We start from the raw sequence: 20,149 nt of genomic DNA, 5'->3' as shown, positions 1-20,149 counted from the left end.
GATCTGAGCAACCTCCAAAACATATCCCAGGAAAAGTAACTGGATGAGACCAGGAGATAAAAATGGGAGGAAAATAAACAAGCTGTGGACAACAGCAGCTCTTTCAACCCAAACGTTAGCAGCCCTCATATATACTCCAGTGTCAAAACACACCTTATGTCTTTAAAAAGGTACAAAAGGGATGAAAAGCATCTGTGCTTCACCTCACTGAGCAGTTTTTCCAAAGCATCCCTCCCTGGAGAAATGTGAAGTCAGTTTCCACTCTACTCCCACCTTTACCTCCTAAGGATGTGCTGACCACTACCATCCCCAACACTCACTCCTAGCTCAGCCAGTTGGCCACTCCAACTTTCCCAATGGTGTGAACACCCAGACTGAACTTGAGGTGCTTTCCTTCCCTCATTAGACACACCTTTACAGAGTGCCTATTCAGTGCCAGGTACTGCAGGGTACTCTGCCAAAGATGAAACTGGGTGTCTGCAGAGAGAAGCAAGCAGAGGCCCAAATCAGTGCCATGGAAAGGCTCAGGTACTGGAAGTTCCTCTGCAGGCTCGGGTGACAAGGAGGCTGATGGCAGGGGGACTGCATGAATTCAGGTATCAGACACAGTCAGCTCTCCAGAGCCCCAACAAGTAGCGACAGTGACTGTCGGCCCAGTCACATCAAGGCACGTTGTCATGGAATTCAGAACATAAAGACAGGATCCTAAAAGCTTCCAGAGAAGAAAACAGGTTACACACAAAGGATCAAGAATGGAAATGGCATCAGATTTCTCTACTAGAAGCAAGAAGATAATCAGACAATGCCTTCAAAATTCTGACATAAAACTCTGTCCAACCTAAAATTCTAAACTCAGCCAAACTACCAAATTGGAATGAGGTTAGTATAAAGATGTTTTTAGACAGGCAAGGCCTCAAAGAGTTACCTACAATGTACTCTTTCTCAGGAAGCCACTGGAGGATGTGCTCCACTAAAATAAGTGAGTAAAAAAACAAGAACTGGGAAAGAAGAGCTTCAACATTGCCCCCAAGGGTGATGGTTAGGGGTTGTCCCCACATAAGTGAAGGGAGAGCAGACCTAAACCATAGCCATCAGACGGGGCAGGAAAGAAAGGAATTGACCACCACATTGAAAGTTTCTGTCACAAGATTTACGGCGAATTAGTTACAGGAACATAGAAACTAAGCACGTGGGCCAGGCGCGGTGGCTCACGTCTGTAATCCCAGCACTTTGGGAGGCCGATTCGGGTGGATCACAAGGTCAGGAGTTCAAGACCAGCCTGGCCAAGACGGTGAAACCCCATCTCTACTAAAAATACAAAAAATTATCTGGGCGTGGCGGCGGGTGCCTGTAATCCCAGCTACTTGGGAGGCTGAGGCAGAGAATTGCCTGAACCCAGGAGGCAGAGGATGCAGTGAGCTGAGACTGCACCACTGCATTCCAGCCTGGGTGACAGAGTGAGACTCCATCTCAAACAAACAAACAAACAAAAAAAAAAAAAGAAAGAAACTAAGCATGTGAATAAATGGGACTATTTATTATAAGCTCTTGGAAAACATAAACAACAAAAAATGTAAAAGATCTACTCAAGAGAAATGAACATATATGTCCACACAGCAACTTGTACACAAAAGTTTGCAGCAGCTTCATTCATAATGTAGACAGAGTGGAAACGGCCCAAATGTCCACCAACTGAGGAGCAGATAAAACAGAATGCGGTGTGTCCATGCAATGGAACACTACACTGCAACATGATGAACCTAAGCAATATTATGCTACCTGTCTGATTCCATTTATGAGTTGTCCAGAATAGGCAAACTCATCAAGACAGAAAGTAGATCAGCTCATTGAAAAAATTATTCTACTTTCTCCAAAGAGAACTACTTGCCTCCACTTGCCCATCTCCCACTCACCCCTGCTTCCTTTCTGCCTTGGATTCCCTCATCTGACTGTTCTGGCAAAGTTCGGCCTCCTAATACCAAGTCCCATGACTCCGTGCATGGCCTTGTCATCCTTGCTGTTCTCTGTGGCATTGTCTCCACCATCTACAGACTACTCCTTGAAAAGCTAACACTTTCCTAACCTTGAATCTCCCAGTTCTCTCCTCTTGACTCAACAGTGACTCTCTTCAATCTCCATCCCAGTTTTACCTTCTCCTAAGTATCTACATCTCATTTCCTACTGGATGACCCCAGGCACCCCAATTTCAGCACAATTAAGACAAATTTTCATCATTTCCCCTAACCAGCTCTTTCTGCTGACTCCTAACTCCCCCAATGCTCCAGGCTCAAAGTCTTAACGGGATCTTAGAATTCTCCCTCTGCTCTGCCTTCAGGGACAAGCCTTCAATGAGGACATGTCCTGTCACATCCCCAACACTCACTCCTTGCTCACCCAGTTGGCCACTCCAACCTTCCCAATGGTGTGAACACTCAGACCGAATTTGAGGTGCTTTCCTTTCCTCATCAGACACACCTTTCAGAATACCTATTCAGTGCCAGGTAATGCAGGGTACTCTGTCAAACTGGGTGTCTGCAGGGAGAAGCAAGCAGAGGCCCAAGTCAGTGCCATGGAAAGGTATCTGAATGAGGGCCACTTCCCATCCAAATTTGTCACGCTTCATCACCTCACACCTGGATGGCTACAGTTTCCTAATTGGCCTCCCTGCCTCCAATCTTCCTTGTCTATTACCACAGTTCAATTTTCTTTTCTTTTTCTTTTCTTTTTGAGACAAGGTCTTGCTCTGTCACCTAGGCTGGAGTACACTGGCACAATCTGGGTTCACTGCAACCTCTGCCTCCCAGGTTCAAGCGATTCTCCTGCCTCAGCTACCCAAGTAGCTGGGATTACAGGTGCCCACCACCATGCCCGGCTAATTTTTGAATCTTTAGTAGAGATGGGGTTTCACCATGTTGGCCAGGCTGGTCTCGAACTCCTGACCTCGGGTGATCCACCCTCCTCGGCCTCCCAAAATGCTAGGATTACAGGCATAAGCCACCGAGCCCAGCCCACAGTTCAATTTTCTTAAAAACCCATGATTAATGTGTCACCCCCTACTTGAAAATCTTCAACAATTCTCTCCCTATATTCCATAAAACACCTTGCATCTACAATACAATTTAGCTCCACCTCACCTCTCAGATCTCATCTTCTACTGTTTCCTCACACACACTATATTCCAAGAAATCTCTAGTAACCTTTCATTTCCAAAGGCAGCTTGTTCTAACTCCTCCCACATACTTGTCAGGCTGCTCCTGCCACCCATCTATTTGGACCCAGCAAAAAGGTCACCTCCATGACTGTTCCTTTCCTGATCCCAGTGGAAGAGGATCCCACCTTGCTGCCCTTCCAGAAGACCTGGTGTGTAATGGCGCATGAGGCCCTTTCTCAAAATAGAGATATACAACACAAAATGAAATGGTAGACTTACTCTATTATGGGAAACCTGGGGGCCTGGGACAATAGGACGTTCTGCAGTAGTACAAGACCCCAGAGATCAACTAGCACACATGCTTTATTAGGCGCCTATAGTATGTTTTCTTTTTTTTTTTTTTTAAATGAGCCAACATATAAAAATCTGGGTATTTCTTCTTTTTTTTGAGACAGAGTCTTGCTCTTGTTGCCCAGGCTGGAGTGCAATGGCACGATCTCGGCTCACTGCAACCTCTGCCTCCCGGGTTCAAGCAATTCTCCTGCCTTAGCCTCCTGAGTAGCTGGGATTACAGGCATGCGCCACCACGCCTGGCTAATTTTTTATTTTTAGTAGAGACGGGGTTTCTCCATGTTGGTCAGGCTGGTCTCGAACTCCCAACCTCAGGTGATCCACCCACCTAGGCCTCCCAAAGTGCTGGGATTATAGGTGTGAGCCACCGTGTCCAGTATTTTTTTCTTTTTTTTTTTAGATGTAGTCTCATTCTGTTGCCTAGGCTGGAGTGCAGTGGCATGATCTCAGCTTACTGCAACCTCTGCCTCCCAGGTTCAAGTGATTCTCCTGTCTCTGCCCCCCGGGTAGCTGGGAACACAGGCGTGTACCACCATGCCCGGCTAATTTTTGTATTTTTAGTAGAGATGGGGTTTCACCGTATTGGCTAGGCTGGTCTTGAACTCCTGACCTTGTGATCCACCCACCTCAGCCTCCCAAAGTGTTGGGATTACAGGCATGAGCCACTGTGCCTGGCCAAAAATCTGGGTATTTCAAATAAAAATTCAGACTTGGGCATCTCTTGAAAAACAGACACTGATACCTCTCGTCCAAGAAGCCTCCCTGGACTTCCGAATCTAAGTAGGCTAGCCCAGTCACACTCTATACTGTGGCCCAATTTTATTTTGTTCACAGTGCCCTGCCTAAACTGTTCACTTATTTTACTCAACTTGTATTTCCTCCATCAAGAATGTTAGCTTCCTGAGAGAGAAGACACATCATCTGTCTCGCTCAAGTTATCCTTTGTCCATCATGAATACTTAGAAGCCATTCAAGAGATGTGTTGAATGAGTAAATGAATGTGGCCTCCCTGAGCCCATATCCTTGAAGGGTACCAATGGACTGGAACACAGCAGACATTTTGGAATGGATCCTTGCCTGCCTGCACCTCCTGGAGGCTCTCTAGGTTGCATCTACCCCTTATCCCCACCATACATATACAAAGGAAGTAAATGTACTCACCCTGCCTCTCCCCTTCCTCACCTGACCGGCTCCTAGAAGCATCCAGGCTGGCTATCCTTGATCTAATCCAACTCCAAACCATGTCCAGGACAATTAGTATCCTGCCCAGCCCAAGATCACTGGATCACTCAGGCATTCCACAAATATTTAATGGGCACTCTCACTGTGCCAGGCACTGTTCTAGGTTCAAAGAATTCAGTGGGAATGAAACGAAGGTCCCTGCCTCAAGGAGCTAACATTCAGTAAGGGGAACACAGGGGTGAGAATCAAGGGATAATTTTATCTTCAGACCACTGAACTTCAGCCTGCCCAACTCTTTTTGTCCTCCAAGGCCCAGGTCAAGAGCTACCTCTTTGGTGTGGTCTTCCTGGTAAGCCAGCCTTTACCAAGCTACCCTCACTGCTGACTTTCACTTGTTGCGCTGTGCAATTTTAAGCTGTTCCATACTGGCACTAAAGTTTCTCATCTCAAGCTCCATGAAGCCATAAAATTCTATGCTATCTTTCATGATTCCTTACAGCTCAGAAACCACAGCCAGCACTTGAATACTTGTTGATCAACTGAAGACATGGAACCACTTTTCCCAAACCTGGCCCCTAGGTCTCCTGTGACAAAACAGCCACATCTCTTCCTTGTGCGGTACACAACTATTTTGAGAAAAAGCCTTATGCACTGTTATAAACCAGGTCTTCTGGAAGGACAGAGAAGTGGAATCTTCCACTGGGATCAAACCTAAGGGACCTAGGAAGCCAATGAACCACTGTGGTAGTTTCCATTTTATTCAGAGATCTGTCGGGATAAAGACAGTATTAACCACTAGGTAATTTAAACTCATTACAAATTGGGACAGGGTTGGGTATAGTGGCTCATGCCAGTAATCCCAGTACTTTGGGAGGCCAAGACAGGAGGACTGCATGTGCCCGGAAGTTCAAGACTAGCCTGGGCAACACAGTGAGACTGGCCCTACTATATATATATATAAATTAGATAGGTGTGGTGGCACATGCCTTAGTCCTAACTACTCGGGAAGCTGAGCTGGGAGGATTGCTTAAGCCCAAGAGTTCAAGGCTGCAGTGAGCTATGATTGTGCCACTGCACTCCAGCCTGGGCAACAGCCAGACACTGTCTCTAAAAAAAATTAGGTGGCTCGGCCAGGCGCGGTGGCTCATGCCTGTAATCTCAGCACTTTGGGAGGCCAAGGTGGGTGGATCACCTGAGGTTGGGAGTTCAAGACCAACCCAACCAAGGTGGGTGGATCACCTGAGGTTGGGAGTTCAAGACCAACCCAACCAATATGGAGAAACCCTGTCTCTACTAAAAATACAAAATTAGCCGGGCGTAGTGGCGCATGCCTGTAATCCCAGCTACTCGGGAGGCTGAGGCAGGAGAATTGCTTGAACTCGGGAGGCGGAGGTTGCGGTGAGCCGAGATTGCGCCATTGCACTCCAGCCTGGGCAACAGTAGCGAAACTCCGTCTCGGGAAAAAACAAAACAAAACAAAAAAAACATTTAGGTGGCTCACACCTGTAATCCTAGCACTTTGGGAGGCTGAGGCAGGAGGATCGTTTGAGCCTAAGAGTTTATGCCTGGCAACATAGTGAGACCTCATCTCTACAAAATTCAAAAAATTCGCTGGGCATGGTGGCATGCATCTGTGGTCCCAGCTACTTGGGAGGCTGAGGTGGGAGGATTGCTTGAGCCCAGAAGGTCAAGGCTGCAGTGAGCTGTGATTGTGCCACTGCATTCCAGGCTGGGTGACAGAATGAGACCCTGTCTCAAAAAATAACTAAATAAACATTTAAATTTAAAAATTAGATAAAATAAGACAAATAGGAATTGATCATGGAATAGGAATGCAAAATGCACATGAATTTCTTTCTGTGCCCTTGCAGGTAGGCAGCTATAGACATACAGTACTTTCTACTGGCTGTGTAATTTTCAGTAAATTAATGAACCGCCCTGGGCCTCACTTTCAGGATGTGTGAGAGGGAGATGACTAGTATAACAGTTCTCTCTACCTGACAGGGTTGTTAGAAGGATTGAGAACATTAACGTGTATAACTGTTTAACACCGTCTGGCACAGAAGTTCTCAAAACATGTTAGCTGCCCTTGCTATGTTCCCAACCCCCACCTACCCCATCCCCCATTTGTTAACCCATTTCTGTATTTAGAAGCACTTAGTAAAGAGTCTGTGGTTAGAACTGGGGCTTCAATTAAGGGTCTTATCACACTGCCCACATGACCAAAATGGAAATCAAGGACAAACCAAGGGGAGAAATATTACAAACGCAAAATGGGAAAATGGCAAAAAGATCCTTTTCAATTAGCTGCTGCATTTATCTCTTCCCCCAAAAGAGAATCTTCTGCTGCTTCTGTTTCTTCATCTGCACAACGGGGATGTAGCCATCACACATGCCTGCAAAGCTGTAGTGAGATCCTGGACATGAAAGCATTCTGAAAACCGAAAAGTACAATGCACCTGTGTTTCTGCCTAAGCTCTCTAAGGTGAGTGGCCTTAGATAAGTCAACATCTCCTGGCCTCGGCTTCTTTAATTACCGTATTAAAATAGGGGTAATAAGAATATCTCACAAGATTGTTGTGAGCAAGAAGTGAAATAATACAAAGCATTTTGGGGCCTAAACATAAGAGTGCAACTATCGAGTTAATAAGATTACTAGCCTAGTCAACTGGACTCTTTCTTGAAAGGACGGGTATAAAAAAACCAATACTGGCCCAGGAACTGCAAGAACTAGGCTCTAACCAGCTGGGTGACCTTGAGCAAGCCGCTGACTCTCTCCAAATCGTGGTTCCCGTGGTCGCAAAATTAGTATTTTAAGAGTGGATCCCTGGGCTCCTACCAGCTCTTCCACTCCGCTGTTAAGGCGCCGGAACAAAGGCCACCCGCTCCCCAGCCCGTACCCGAGGGGCCACAACTCAAAATTCCTTCTGCTCAATTCCCTTTGCAGCGTGACAGCAGGAGCGCCCGGGTCTCCATCCCGGAGAGATGCGTCCACACTCCGCCGCCACTGCTCTCTTCATCAGCAACTTGCTTCTGCAGTCGCTACCCAAGGTTTCGCGGAGCATCCGGCGACCTAGCCGTCGGTCAGTCTTGAGAAGCCCAGGGATTCGGGGCGCGGAGACTGGGGGCTGGGCCCCGGGAATCCCAAAGCCGGCCCCGCGGCCGGGCAGGGAGTGACAGGTGCGACGCGCGGTCGCGGGCGGCGGGAGAGCGGACCACGGAAACCGCGTGTGGGCGCGCGAGGGAGGCGGCGGCCACACGCTCTCCTTAGGCCGCACCCTGAGACGCCCCCGCGACGTCCCTGGCCCCGCGCTCTGGAACCCGCGACCCTCGCGCCGCTTTCGGCCCCGCGGCGCCCCAGATCCCACGGCCTCCTGGAGCTGCGCGGCTGGGCAGGGCTCACGCTCGCAGCGCCAGAAGGGTTGGGGACCTCCGGGGGGACCGTGCGCACGGGGTTCTTCCCGCGCGAGCCGGGGCTGTCGGGGGGTGGGCGCACGCGCACCCGGGCGCGCCGCCGTAACCCCTTCCTCCCCGCGCGGCCCCCGCACTCCCACCCACCCACCACTCACCGTCTATGTCCCCCAGGGTCAGCTCGTCGCCCAGCTCCGTGAGGGTCTCCATGGTCTCCAGACCGCCCAGCTCGCCGCTCTCGTCCATCGCCCGGCTCAGCGCAGAAGCCCCCCTGCCGTCCCGCTCAGGGAGACGCGGGGGCGGTGCCGTCGCCACCGCCCATGACACCCGACAACCCCCGCCCGGTACCGCCTCACCGACGGGTGCCACCCGCCGCCATGTTTGCGTTGCGCCCGGGCGCCCCACGGAAAAGGCGGGGCGGGATTCCCCCGCCCCAGCCCGCGCCCCCTGCGGCCCCGCCTCCAGGCCGCGCGCCCCCCCGTTTGTTGTCAATGGGACCAGGCTCATCTCAGCCAATGGGCGAGCGAGGCGGCGCGTGGGGTGATGGCGCGTCATCGATCAGCAGCTCTGATTTGCATAGTGAGGTCCCTCCCCCCGCGGCCTCGGAGCGAATGCCTGGAGTAACCGTACGGTCAACATCTTAACCTTCTCCGCCTTGTTTAAAGGAGCCGCTGCCTTCTCCGTTGGATCTGCGCCACACGCAAGTCCGTCCGCTGGCCTGGGAGTGAAGGGTTAACAGGCCATCCTCCACCTGCGACCGCTGGCCGCCTCCAGCCCTGGCTGGGAGCACATTACGTCATCTTCCCAGCTGCCTACCCCCGCCCTGCCCGCCTGAGAAAGCCAGCGTCAAACCTGGACCCCAGCGATCGGGACGGGAGTCCAGGTCATCCAAGTCCCGCTTCTCCCAGCCTCCTTACAAAGGCGGGCACGGAGGCTTGACAGGGTTGCAAATTGTCCCAGGGCGGTCAGGATTTTACGTCTTCTGCCTTGCACCCGCCGTGACCTCGCGCTTACTCCAGTGGTCCTCAATCTCTGGCACCTCGGAACCACTGAGGACCTGAAAACCACGCCAGTGCCCAGGCCCACCGACGGCCTCCTGAGAGGGGGGGCCCCGGGCACAAGTTTTTTGAAAAAGTTCCACCGGGATTCTGAAGCGCAGCCCACCCACTTCTTCAAGCACCTCACTGCCCCATCTTGCAGCTGGTCGTGTTGTAAACTTCTAGGAATTTATCCTAAGGAATAAAAATTACAAGTGCTTAAAGAAGTGCTGTAACTAGGAAGAAGTGAGAATAAGGAAATGAATATGTAAATTACATCCACACGATGGAATACCATGGGACCATTAAAAATTACGCACACAAACGTATATTTATTAGCAAGAAAAGGCGTTCACAATATATTGATAAAAGGGAAAAGTAAGTTTCCTGCCAGTTTGTGAGAGGCAGCTGTTGCTTAGTGATCAATAATTAAGAACACACAGGCTGTGTGGAGGCAGACACATGGATCCACTAATTCACTGTGTGACCTTGGGCTGTTTAATTGTTCTAAGCCTCAGTTTCGTCATCTCTAAAATGGGGATAAAACAGCATCCCTCATAGCTGTGGTTAAGTGAGATTATTTGCACATTCAATTGACAATATTTATTGAACATCTCTGTGGCAGGGAAACAAATGGTTCCTGCCCTCTGAGAGCTTCCAGTCTAGCAAAAAAAAAGTCAGAAATCCCACACCTATATTAAACATAAAAATAAATTACAGATGATGGTACAAGTGATCAAGAAAAGGTAATGGATGTGATGAAACTAACAAGGGCCCTGACTTGTGCTGTCAAGAAGACACCGAAGAAGTGACATTTAAGATGAAACCTAAAATTATGAGAGAACTGCAGCTGTTATAGCCAAAGGGGAAATGATGACATGGACAAAGGCCTCGAGGCAGGAGGAGCTGCTGGTAGCCAGCTCTCGGCATAAGCTTTGGCATACAGTAAGTGCCTTGCATACTGCTGTATTGCAATTGAAAAAATAAGGATCTGGCCGGGCGCGGTGGCTCACGCTGGTAATCCCAGCACTTTAGGAGGCCGAGGTGCGCAGATCATTCGAGGTCAGGAGTTGGAGACCAGCCTGACCAACATGGTGAAACGCCGTCTCTACTAAAAATACAAAAATTAGCCGGGTGTGGTGGCGTATGCCTGTAATCCCAGCTAACCGGTAGGAGAATTGCCGGAACCTGGGAGATAGAGGCTGCAGTGAGCTGAGATCATGCCACTGCACTGCAGCCTGGGAGACAGAGCAAAACTCTGTCTGAAAAAAAAAAAAAAAAGAAAGAAAGAAAAAATAAAAAGAGTGGCTGGGCACGGTGGCTCACGCCTGTAATCCCAGCACTTTTGGGAGGCTGAGGTGGGCGGATTGCCTGAGGTCGGGAGTTCGAGACCAGCTTGGCCAGCTTGGTGAAACCTTGTCTCTACTAAAAATACAAAAATTAGCCAGGCATGATGGTGCATGCCTGTAATCCCAGCTACTCAGGAAGCTGAGGCAGGAGAATCGCTTGAACCCGGGAGGCAGAAGTTGCGGTGAGCAGAGATCGTGCCATTGCACTCCAGCCTGGGCAACAAAAGGAGGCTCCATCTCAAAAAAAAAAAAAAAAAAAAAAGAAAGAAAAAATAAGGATCTGTGTGCTCACCTGAAGGTTAAAAACGATGGAAGACCCAACAGCTGGCTGTCAGACATAGTTACAGAAGTAGTGAGATTTGGGGTGAATTTTACTTTTGGAGTGAATTTTACTTTCTTTTTGGCATTTCAGTATTGCTTAAATTACGTTTTATAATGAACGTGTATAACTAATGAGAAATAGTGTCTTATTTTTTGGGAAAACAAGATAAGATTGTTCTCGTCATTGTTCACACACAGGGAGGCTGGTATAGAATACACCAGTCTCACCCTGAAAGACACAGAAAACTAAACCCTGCACTGGACCCAGCACTGAGCAGGAAGGTGCCACCTTCAACTGTGCTGCCCAGTGGCTCTTGCAAGGCCCCTCACACTGGTGTGTGACTGGTACTCTAGGGGGATTCAGCAACTCCCATACAACTCACTCTGGCCCAGGGCACCCCCCACAACCCAGAACCTCAGTAACTCCCTCCAGAGGTGGCACACAGCACCTGTTCCCATAGTTCCCCACTGAACCTGCCCAGAGGCCGTGATGCCTCACCAAGTGGACTGAAGGGGTACAAGTGAAGGCTCAGTAGAAATGGTGGAAGAATGGTGGCTGGACCCAAACCTCAGGAAGCACTGACATTTTCCCTCTGGCCCTGGATCCCATGTAACTGAACATCTCTTCCAGGTGGTACCTTGCTCTGGCTAGCAGGAGGACAAGGGCTGGCTCTGAGAGGTAGAGCAGCTTTTGACAAGTCACTCCTCAGGACCTGAGCTCTTCATCTGAAAAGGGATGGATAGCCGGGCGCGGTTGCTTACGCCTGTAATCCCAGCACTTTAGGAGGCCGAGGCAGGCAGATCACGAAGTCAAGAGATCGAGACCATCCTGGCCAATATGGTGAAACCCATCTCTACTGAAAATACAAAAATTAGCTGGTCGTGGTGGCAAGCGCCTGTAGTCCTAGCTACTCAGGTGGCTGAGGCAGAAGAATCACTTGAACCCGGGAGGCGGGGGTTGCAGTGAGCCGAGATCGCACCACTGCACTCCAGGCAGGCAACAGGGTGAGACTTGTCTCAAAAAAAAAAAAAAAAAAAGAAAGAAAAGGGATAGATTAGACTGGGTAACCACTATGTTTCGATATCTACCATGGATTGGGCACCTGCTACAGGTCACAGAAGAGAATTTTATATATGGTTTTTCATTTACTTCCTCTGACACTTTCCCCTTTTGTCCACAGCACCTGTCCTTTTCTTCCTCTTCCCCTAATCTTTCAGGATTCAGTTCAGATATTACTTCCTCTAGGAAGCCTTCCAATTGGATTAACCAAAAGCATGTACTCCACTGTTTGACACAGAGATGGGGTTAGAGAGGGAAATAACAAGTTTAGTTTTGGAAACATAAGCGATGAGAATTATCAGGTAGTAACAGGGTGAGTATTCAGCTTTCAGGTCTTAGAGAGTATGGCTGCCCAAAAAGAAAATAGAAACAGCTCCATAAAAAACTTCATGCAAATGGGGGCAGGTGAGGAAAGAAGAATCTGGAAGAGACAGTAGGCTCAGACTTGACAGCAGAGAACTACAACAACAAGCCTGAGAGAATCACCTCAAGGAGCTGTCAACAGCATCTCTCTGAGGACAGTGATGGGGAAGGGGAGGAAGATGTGGGACTGGAATAAGGAGAAGGGCTGTGGACTAGGGAGGTTTTCCCTCCCAGTGGACATCTGGCAATGTCTGGAAACATTTTTGGTTGTCATAACTGGGGGACCACTACAGGCACCTGGTAGGGAGAGGCCAGGGATGCTGCTAAAATAGCCTACAACGCACAGGACAGCCCTCCACACACACACACACACACACACACACACACACACACACACACACACACACACACACACACACACACACACACACACACACACACACACACACACCAATTATCTAGCCCCAAACGTTAATAGTGCCACTGCTGGAAAACGCTGCCTTAAAGGATATCAGGGAGCTCACAGACTCCCCAGTGGTTCCAAAGACTGGGCCTAGCAGCTGAGTAGACAGGAGCAATTGTCCAAGATCACACTGAAAACACCACTGTTGCCACCACTGGGCACCCTGGCACTGGTCACTGGACTTGGCATTAGAGCCACCCCCCTTCACTGCTGCCCCGGTACCTGTGACCACTACCGCCACCAGCACGACTCCCACCGTGGTATATGCAGTTGGTAGTGCTATAGTGACCTAACAATCCCAGCTGCAAGAGGCGGCTGGACAAACATGTGCCCTAGGGCCTTTACAGCTCAGGGGGGTGGGCTCTGTCTGCAGTAAGACTCAGAAAGTGGACTTCCTGGAGCAAGTGACTATAACAATCAACAGTGGCATAAAGGGAGGGAGAGAGGGAGCGAGTGGAGTAGTTCTATTTGTTTCTTTGAAGCTGCCCATTTGAGGGCAGAAAGGACAGGATTAACCAGGATGGAGAGAGGATGACAGTATTAGAGGAAAGAGCCCAGGAGGAAGGAGGTGCCAGAAGGGGCAGATGAGGAGATAGTTAAGACCAGGCCCCACTCTTTGGCTCTGCATACAGCAGGCAGTTAGTAAATATATGGGATGAACAAGGAACCATCAGAGAAGGGCACACATCACTGAGAAGTCACTTAAATTCCAGGTTTCATCCTTTCAACCACTGGGCATTCTGAGATGGGGGGGCCCAAGGATCTGAGTGTGAAAAGCCGGGTTCTGATAACAACAGCTGGCAAGAGACAGCCCAGGCTGGTCCCAAGTTGCCCAGGTCTTGCCACCACACTGGGCTGCCTTCCCCATTGCTCTGCAGTTGCCCAGCTCTGCTTCAAATTATACAAATCCTGCTAATGACAGAGCCCGTAGAAGTTATTCAGTAGAACGAACCTCCAGCCGAAGCTGGATCCACCGCTGACTGTCCTGAGGTATCCTTTAACCTCCCTGCCACCTCAAGAAAGCTAGGTCTGCTGCCAAGCAGGCCTGGTTCTTAGAAAGTTTTTTCTCCAGTTAAGGGGAAAGCTAAGCACCTTCTCTGCTAAGTCAGCAACCACAACCACTCTCCAGCATGAAGAGGACAGCGATTGGCCTGGTCCTCCCGGCAGGGAAGAGCTTGTGGGCTGGTCCTGACCCCCAACTCCGGCTGCTGGCACCAGGACAGGTTAAACAGCTGAGCCAGTGAATCTGACTCCTTCCCACTGATGCAGGAAAATAGGGTCTGGAGGCAGGGAACATAAGGCCAATTCACGCTTCAGCTATAACAGGAAATATCCTCCCCATAGGGTATATGCTGTAAATGAATTTGTAAATTTACTTCATCCTTTCCATTTACATAGGGTGTACCTCAAGTAACCAATGGAATCCTCTAGGGGGTATTTACTCCCAAAAATTCTGTAACGGGCCCCTTGAGTCCCTATGCTCAGGCCCTCTCCCACGCTGTGGAGTATACTTTCATTCTCAGTAAAACCCTTCATTCCTTCCTTGCTTTGTGCATTTTGCCCAATTCTTTGTTCAAGACACCAAGAACCTGGACACCCTCCACTGTTAAGTCCGTGGCCCAGCCCTTTAGTTCACAGACTCAGGTGTCCATGTGGCTGGGGTCACACAATCTGAGAAGGGCAGGGTGGAGACAGAGCTAGGTCTGTTGAGTCAGTCCCACCACACTGCCCTGCCTCCACTGCCCAGTGAGGGGCCCAGGTGGCTGGTGCAGTTCTGATGGGGAAATTTCTCTAGCACTCCTCCCAGCCCCCACACCCAGCTCTCTTCCAGCTGCTTCTTGTCCCCTTACTTCCAAGTAACTGATGGGTGCAGGATGTTCTGGGCCCTTCCATGAGGCCTCGGTAAGGCTCGGCTTCCCTTTGCTGCTGCAGCCCTGTAGGGAGGCCAACCTCAGAGAAACAGGTTAGGGCTGGGCAGGGGATACAGATACCATCAAATTCATTTTGCCAATGAAGCTGCAGCACAGGGAAAGGTGGGCCAAGGCCAGTCAGCAAATCTGAAGGGCTAAGACTCAGATCTCACTTGGGCTCCGTCTGTGGTAGGGGACTCGGTGTCGAGGGGATCTGGGATGGTTTTCTCTGCTCCTTTAAGAGGCAGATCCTGACTTGGCAAGGTCAAAGAGGCAGAGCCAGCATTCTCACTAAAGCCCTTCCCTCCTCTGCTTGGGAGGGGCATGAGTGAAGGGCAGCTGCCCTATCCAGGGCCACATGCCCTCTGCAGCTTCCCTGCCCTGTGGCCTCCCGAGACGGGAAGCTGTCTGACCCATGCAGCTTAGGGCAGCCATTGCAGAGCACGACCTCCTGCAGGGCTGCGGCCTGTCTCCCTGCAGCCCCCCACCCACAAGTTGACTGTCTTCCAGCGCTGCCGGAGAGAACAAGCTGACTTCCCTGTGCTTGCTCAATGACTGTCCCCAGACATCTGAGGACAGAGATCATGCTGCTCCAAGGTCTTCTTGAGCTAAATGTTTCCCAGGTCCCAGGGCACTTCCAGGTCCTTTCCCAACACCAATCCTTTCTCAAGGGCAGTGATGGGGTAGGAACAGGAGGCCCAAGCCAAGCCCCTTGCTTCTCTGCCCCGCCAGGGCCTGGGGCCCCTCCTGGTGGGGCAGAGGCATCCTCCAAGCTGTTTCTACATCCCTGAGGGGACCTGGTCCCCTCACAGTGCCCTCACCAGCCTTGGTCGGTCCAAAGGGTCTGCTGGCTTTTATTGTGTCTCTGCAGAGGGGTTGGGACCTGTGCCAGGCAGCTCTGTGACACAGTGGGGCCAGCAGCAGGGTGGCACCATGACCCGTGGCTCAGAACCTAGTTCTGCTGCTTCCCCACCAAGAGCAGAAGCCAGCTGGCCAGAGGTCTTTAGCCACCAACAGGGTATAGGCACGCATCCTCCTGCCTCCCCCAGCAGTCTGCACTGGGTCATATTTCCAGCATAAAGTCCTCTGAGGGCCCCTTCAGTAAGAGGCCCCTGAGAGAAAATCCAGCCATCTGAGGCTCAGTCCCTTCAGCTGGGGCTCAGACCCAGCTCCAGGGGGCCAGGCAAATGTGGCCTCCCCTTCTGGAAGGGGCTGGCTGGTGCTCTCCACCACAACCACACCTCCAGCTCTTCTTCCTCCCAACCTGCCTCCTCGTGGCTCCTTGAGCCCTGAGCTGCTCCAGGGCTATAACTCAGACTGGGATCTGGAGATCCTTGGGCCTTTTCGGATCTCTTTCCGCTTCTCCTCTTTCTTTCGGCGTTTCTCTTCTTCTCTCAGGGCCTTCTGGAAAGGGTCAGTGCTGGGAATGAACTGAAGGGAAGAGAAGAGCAGTCTGACTTAGTCTGTGGCAGCAAAGAGCCTGCTCTGAGCTAGGCCACCAGCGGGGTGTGGGAATAGGAAGGTTCCCTGGACACAGGCCCTGCCCCAGACATGGAGACAGTGAAATGGGTTTGGGAGAACTGCTGAGTGGGTGTTGGAAGATAAGCAGGAGTTTGCCAAACCAACAGCGTGAGGAAAGGGAAGGGTATTCTAGGTGGAGGGACGGGTGCTGAGGTGGGAACCTACATGGGGCATCTGAGAAACAACACACAGACTCCTCCAGGGTGAGGGGGTAGAGTGGCTGAGACCACCACAGACCCGGGAGCCCCACACCTGCTGCACCCTTCAGGAGGAGAGGAGGAAAGTCTGCCAGAGTCACAGACGACAGGGCAAGTGGGGGGTGGAGGATGATGACTTCATCGGCGGTGGGGGGTGGCATTCTTCAACTGCAACCCAGGCCCTTGGCTGTCCTCCCTCCTCTCTCCCCAGACTGTCTCGTCTAACTCATAGCTTCTGTTGGCCTGTGTGGTTAGTTACCCCTCAAACTTGCATCTCCATTTCCAAATGCCTGTCTGAGACCTCCTTTAGGATGTCCCAAATGCACCCTAGACTCAGTATGGTTCCCTCTTCCCAGAGTCCCTGTTCTGATGAGCAGCAGAGCAGAAACCGAGGAGCCCTACCTGCACCCGGCATTCCCTCTCCCTCCTCGGGTCCATCACCAAGGCCTGGCTAATTTCAAGCCCTAAATCTCTCTCAAACCCATCCACTTCTCTGTCTCTACTATTGCTGCCCCCATCACCACCCCCATCTCTCTGCTGGATGACTCTAGGGGCCTCCCAAGGCCTTTCCACATCCCCTTTGGTCCCTCTCAAGCCATTCTCCTCACTGCAGTTGGATCTTTTCTTTTCTTTTTTTTAGACAGAGGTCTTGCTCTGTCGCTCAGGCTGGAGTGCAGTAGTGCAATCTTGGCTCACTGCAACCTCCGCCTCCCGGGTTCAACCGATTCTACTGCCTCAGCCTCCCAAGTAGCTGGGATTACAAACACCCACCACCACACCTGGCTAATTTTTGTATTTTTAGTAGAGACAGGGTTGCGCTATGTTGGCCAGGCTGGTCTCAAACTCTTGACTTCACGTGATCCATCCGCCTCAGCCTCCCAAAGTGTTGGGATTACAGGCACGAGCCACTGTGCCGGATGGATCTTTTCAAAATGTAAATCTGTTCATGTCACATTCCAGCTTCCATGGCTCTCCGTGACTCACAAGACAAAGTTCCACATGGTGTATCTGCAGGTCCACCCCGCCCGCCTCTCTGTTCCTACCTCATATCCCCCCACCTTTATGTTCTTGGATTCCCTGTACCCTCTCACTTCCAGGCATGCTATGGCTGAGGCCCAGAACGCTCTTTCCAACACCCACCCCTCTGCCACATTAGCTCGGGCTCAGCTGACGCACTGCCCTCCAGACCTGCCCTGACTCCCTGAGGGGCTGCTCCTGGTGGTGTGCTCCCTTCAACTTTGTGCTGATTCCTTCTTTCTTGTGCCCATCGCCCTCCCAGACAGCACATTCCATGAGGGTAGGAGGATAGTGTCCTCTGCCACAAGGCCTTAGCACAGAGTCTTCCTGGCTTTTCAAGAGCACTCAATATGTGTTTTTTCAATGAATGAGCAAGCCACGTTGGAATAGGAAATACAATAGTACAGCAGGTCCTCAAATAATGTGGTTTAGTTCAAGGTCGTGCCATTATAATGTGGATGAGAAAAAAAAAAAAAAACAATCGATTCCTGGCCAGGGCCACTGTCTGTGTGGAGTCCGCACATTCTCCCCATGTTCTGGTAGGTTTTCTCTGGGTACTCCAACGTCTTCCCACATCCCAAAGATGTGCATGCTGGGTTCACTGGTATGTCTACACTGTCTCAGTCTGACTGTGGAGGCATGTGTGAGTGTGCCCTGTGATGGGAGGGCGTCCTGTCCAGGGTTGGTTCCTCCCTTATGCTCTGAGTTGCTGGGAGAGGCTGGACCCTGAACGGGACTAAATGGATAAATAATTATTTTACTTGTTTTGATGGATCTTTCTTCAATGTATGTATAGTTCACATTTATTTCAATGTTTCATATTAAGAGTGTTTAGGTTTTTATTTTGAAGACTGGAGTTGGGCGCCGTGGCTCATGCCTATAATCCCAGCATTTTGAGAAGCTGAGGTGGGCAGATCACTTGAGGTCTGGAGTTCAAGACCAGCCTGGTCAACATAGCAAAACCTCGTCTCTACTAAAAAAATACAAAAATTAGTCAGGTGTGGTGATGGGCGCCTGTATTCCCAGCTACTTTGGAGGCTGAGACAGAAGAATCACCTGCAGTGAGCTGAGATTGTACCACTGCACTCCAGTCTGGGCGACAGAGCGAGACTTTGTCTCAAAAAAAAAAAAAAATTCTGGTAATGGTTTTTTGACCAGAAATATGCTGTAGTAACTTAACTCTTATTTATATCAATTAGCCTATGGTAAATTGGTTTGTAATACATAGATTCACTTAAAGTCACAGTTTCCAAGAACCTATGGATGATGTTAGGTGAAGATTTACTATGCTTACAACTCAGGTAGCTGTGCTGTAAAACACACCCTTTTATTTGTTCCTAGGGCAATTGTGACAAATGTTTGATCCGATCAAAGTGGATACTAAAAACAAACAAATAGCTCCACCTTGTGGAGTAATCTGCCTACCAGATTAGATTGAGTCACGACTTTGGAAGATGGGGGGATTCACAGAAGTGTAGCCCAGAGAAGGTAAGTGAGTCACACAGCATGTGGTAGGCCCAACTAGGACTAGCCTTGCAGGCTGCACACTTCCCTGCCTAGTACTTCCCTACCACACTCTGCTCCTGTCTCTGTGAGTGAATCCTGATCCACTTAAGACGGGGAGCTGGGAGACCCCTTAGGCCATAGAGACCCCATTCCTCTCTGACTCTGGCTGGGCAAGGGCAAGTCAAGAGATCTTAGCCCCTCCAGCCTCAGTGGGCTCAGCCCAACCTAGCTGGGTGAGAAGAGAAACACACCCATCCTTTCCCTGTCCCCTTCCCACCTAGGCCTGGAAGTGCCTAGTCATCTTTTGAGTCTATCTTTAGATGTCTCCCCAGGAATCTTCCCTGGCCACCCCTGATTGTACCTGACCAGCCTGGGTCAGGTCAGCAGGCTGATGGCCAACACAGCATTGTGGTTAAGAGCATGGCTCAAGAGGCAAACCACATGTATTTGAACCTTCACTCCATCACTTACTGGCTATGAGACCTCAGGTTGATTACTGTATCTCCCTGTGCCTCCGCTGTCTTCACTGTTAGGTTAGTTATCAATTTATTTCCTCTCTATTCCAAATTCACTCTTCATTGTCTGCTCTGTGAAAATGCATCTGGCTCCAGGATAGAGCCCCAAACTCCAAATCTTGTTGTTCAAGGGCCCGGACCCCATGCTACGTCTCCAGCCTTATCTCCTGCTGTGTTCAAGCTACCCTGCTCTGCCTGTCCCTGACAACAACCACATCCTCCATAGCCTCAAGCATGCCACTCTGGCCACCGCCTTCTATCTTCTCTAACTCCTTAACCCTACCATAACCAGGAGCAGGCCCTCCATGCTGCCGGCAATCCAGCCTCATTCCCTAGTCCGCTCATCCTCCTGCTCTCCTGCACATACCTTCTCCTCAAGCCTCCGTGCTCCCCACTCCCAGACCACGACCTTGCCTTCTATCTCACAGAGAGGATGAAAGTAGCAGGAGACAACCCCCACAGCTCCACCACCACACCCACCAACCCATTTGCTTCTGTGCCCACATGCTCTGCCTGCCCTCCTGTTCGAGGTTAAGGATCTGCTCTTCTGTACAAGGCCAAGCCCTCCCCCAGCACTACAACTCACCCCTCCTCACCTCCTCCAGATGAGGCTCCAGCAACCTGGCCCCTGGCCTCATCAGTTCCTCCCTCTCTAATGGATCAGTCCCATCCACATAGTGCAAGCCTGCTGTGGTCTCTCCCAAGGGACTGACATTTGAAACCACATTGTCCTCCAGCTATTCTCCCATTAGACTGCTCTCTTTGAAAGGAAAACTCTTCGAAAGGGCTGTCTAC

At 50.5% G+C, this 20,149-nt stretch overlaps 2 protein-coding genes across 2 annotated transcripts in view; both read right to left on the bottom strand.

The window, feature by feature from the left end:
- The window catches only part of SREBF2 (sterol regulatory element binding transcription factor 2), a 75,059-nt gene extending 66,703 nt beyond the window's left edge, over nucleotides 1–8,356 (bottom strand). The window contains exon 1 of the mRNA XM_032138283.2: nucleotides 8,254–8,356. Within this exon, the coding sequence (XP_031994174.1) occupies nucleotides 8,254–8,341 (88 nt within the window). The 5' untranslated portion in view covers nucleotides 8,342–8,356. The remainder of the gene's footprint in view (nucleotides 1–8,253) is intronic.
- A 1,081-nt stretch (nucleotides 8,357–9,437) lies between these two features.
- CCDC134 (coiled-coil domain containing 134) overlaps nucleotides 9,438–20,149 on the bottom strand; it is a 32,200-nt gene continuing 21,488 nt past the window's right edge. Inside the window, exons 8-9 of the mRNA XM_032138287.2 lie at nucleotides 12,625–16,029; nucleotides 9,438–12,578 (exon numbers count right to left, since the gene is read on the bottom strand). Coding sequence (XP_031994178.1) covers nucleotides 15,904–16,029 — 126 coding nt within the window. The 3' untranslated portion in view covers nucleotides 9,438–12,578; nucleotides 12,625–15,903. The remainder of the gene's footprint in view (nucleotides 12,579–12,624; nucleotides 16,030–20,149) is intronic.

This window comes from Hylobates moloch, unplaced genomic scaffold, assembly GCF_009828535.3.
Source record: "Hylobates moloch isolate HMO894 unplaced genomic scaffold, HMol_V3 SCAFFOLD_19, whole genome shotgun sequence".
In the NCBI taxonomy this organism is placed as follows: domain Eukaryota; kingdom Metazoa; phylum Chordata; class Mammalia; order Primates; family Hylobatidae; genus Hylobates; species Hylobates moloch.
Note: the sequence above shows the minus strand (reverse complement) of the source record. Positions and strands in the feature narration are given on the sequence as shown.